The sequence below is a fragment of the Protobothrops mucrosquamatus genome, unplaced genomic scaffold (genome assembly GCF_001527695.2).
Source record: "Protobothrops mucrosquamatus isolate PMUCROS unplaced genomic scaffold, P.Mucros_1.0 scaffold572, whole genome shotgun sequence".
Lineage (NCBI taxonomy): Eukaryota > Metazoa > Chordata > Lepidosauria > Squamata > Viperidae > Protobothrops > Protobothrops mucrosquamatus.
The window spans coordinates 362,476-364,554 of NW_015386874.1; the positions used below are offsets into that span (position 1 = coordinate 362,476).

The following is a 2,079-nucleotide window of genomic DNA, read 5'->3' on the forward strand; positions in this document are numbered from 1 at the left end:
GGATGATTTTAATATAATTTTAATTACGACACAGCTACTAATATTTGGCTTTTAATTTGGTTTTAGAGGGGTTTTTATTTTGGTATTTATTTATTTTATTTTGGTATTTTATTGTTACTTGTTTTTAATATGCTGTGCACCGCCCTGAGTCCTTCGGGAGAAGGGCGGTATATAAATCAAATTAATAAATAAATAATAAATAATAAATAAATTAATAATAAATTGTGGCCTATGTCACACCACTTTTCAGATTCCTAGTCTGTTTACATTTTACAATCTAAATGTCAAGTGCAGGAAATCAGGAGTCCAGGCAGTTCAAAATAATATAGGTTTAATGTATGCTAAAGCTCTCTACAAGAATCTGAGTTACTAACGATCAAAACAAATAAGTGGTAGATAAGAGTCAATGGAATTCAAGGTGAGCTGGATGTAGATCTCTTTTGGGTATGAAAGAACTTGAGACTGATGACACATTTCACCTTTCACTTGGCTCAACCTGGCCATCTCATGTATCACCCACCCCTCCATCTTGGCCTTCCTCCTCTTCCATTGGTTCTTTGATGCTCCTGAATCAATTCTTTGAAGTCCAAGTTCTCATAAGAACTTGGTAAGTGCAGAAGAGAAGCAGTTTGAAAAAAATCCACCTGTCCCTCATTTGAAGGAGCTGGTGAACCAGGTGGTGAATGCTATAAAAGAAAAACATTGTAAAAGGGACCCTCCTCTGCCCAGGAATTTAAGACCAGAGATAGAAGGCCTATTGTGAGTGTCCCAGCTCCTCTGGAGCAACCCAGAGGGACTTGTTAACCTCTTCCTTGACAGATTCCTTTGGTAAATATGGGCAGGGGTGTTTGGAGCTTGATTGTCCACAGCTTGTCAGGGAAGCACTAGTGAAACTGATGAACTAAATCAGGGGCATGAACATACTATGCATTTTGCCAGGAGCTATTGGCAACAGGGTAGCCTTTCCAATGAATCAAATATTGAATTCCTTGCTTCTTTGGCTCTCCCTACAGTATAACTGGTGGTGGAGGGGGGTGCTTGGATTTTAGTGCATTTGGGGGCATCTTTGGACAGTAAGGCTCAATGAAAGGCTCCATGGACCTTCATTGATGGAGCCAATTGGAGGTGGAAGCTTATAAGGTTGATTTGTCAGACAACTTTGAATGGAGTTTGTCAGTGAGTACTGAAATTATATAATGGGATTTAAGGAATGCATCAAATGTTAAGGACAAATAAAACATCTGCAAAAGTTGTGTTAATTATGTAACTGCTAGCAAAATAATGTATTAATTACTGATTCTATTTTCTTACTGTTTGGTTATTCATTGATATTCAGCTTCACCAGTTTCTCAAAGAGATCTCTTTTAATAACAGTGCTGGGGATAGGATTCAATTCAATGAGAGGAGGGAATTGATAGTTGGATTTGATATTATAAACTGGGTCACATTCGCAAATCAATCCTTCAATAGAGTGAAAGTTGGAAAGATGGATCCCTGGGTTCAAGAAAAAAAAATTACCATTCATGATGAAGTCATCACCTGGCACAGTTCTTTCAACCAAGTAGGTTCTGATTTTTTTTGTTTGCATAATTAGAATGATCTCCAAAAAATAACTCTATGTCATTTAACATAGAAATAATATTATAGAAATTATTTTAACAAATATGAGTTTGAGCTTTTACTTATAACACAGGCTATTTGAAATACCATTCGGAGAGGGGTATTTCAAGAATAAAGCATTAAAACACTTAAAAGAAAGAATTCTTGATGATTTATTTCAAAAAAAAAAAGTTTAGAAGAACAAAATATACTAAGAATTTAAAAAAGAGTTGATAGACTGTGAAATGAGTTTGTCCAGATTCATTATCAAGCATATCTGATGAAGGACTTCCGGTGGCAGGCGATTTCGCTGGTCGCAGCTGTTTGCTGCCTCCCGCCTGTTTTGCGTAAAAGCCGGTTTGACAGCCAGCATCAGCTGTCAAACGGCTTGATACCTTTCCCCTGGGCATAAGGGGATCGGTGAGCTGCCCGGGGTAGGAGTTGAGTTCCCGAGTCGTCCTATATGGACGATGTAGGCGA

At 37.8% G+C, this 2,079-nt stretch overlaps 1 protein-coding gene across 1 annotated transcript in view; it reads left to right on the top strand.

Moving 5' to 3' along the window:
- Window positions 1–2,079, top strand: part of LOC107288673 (vomeronasal type-2 receptor 26-like) — a 29,895-nt gene that overhangs the window by 21,511 nt on the left and 6,305 nt on the right. Inside the window, exon 6 of the mRNA XM_029284410.1 lies at window positions 1,337–1,561. Within this exon, the coding sequence (XP_029140243.1) occupies window positions 1,337–1,561 (225 nt within the window). The remainder of the gene's footprint in view (window positions 1–1,336; window positions 1,562–2,079) is intronic.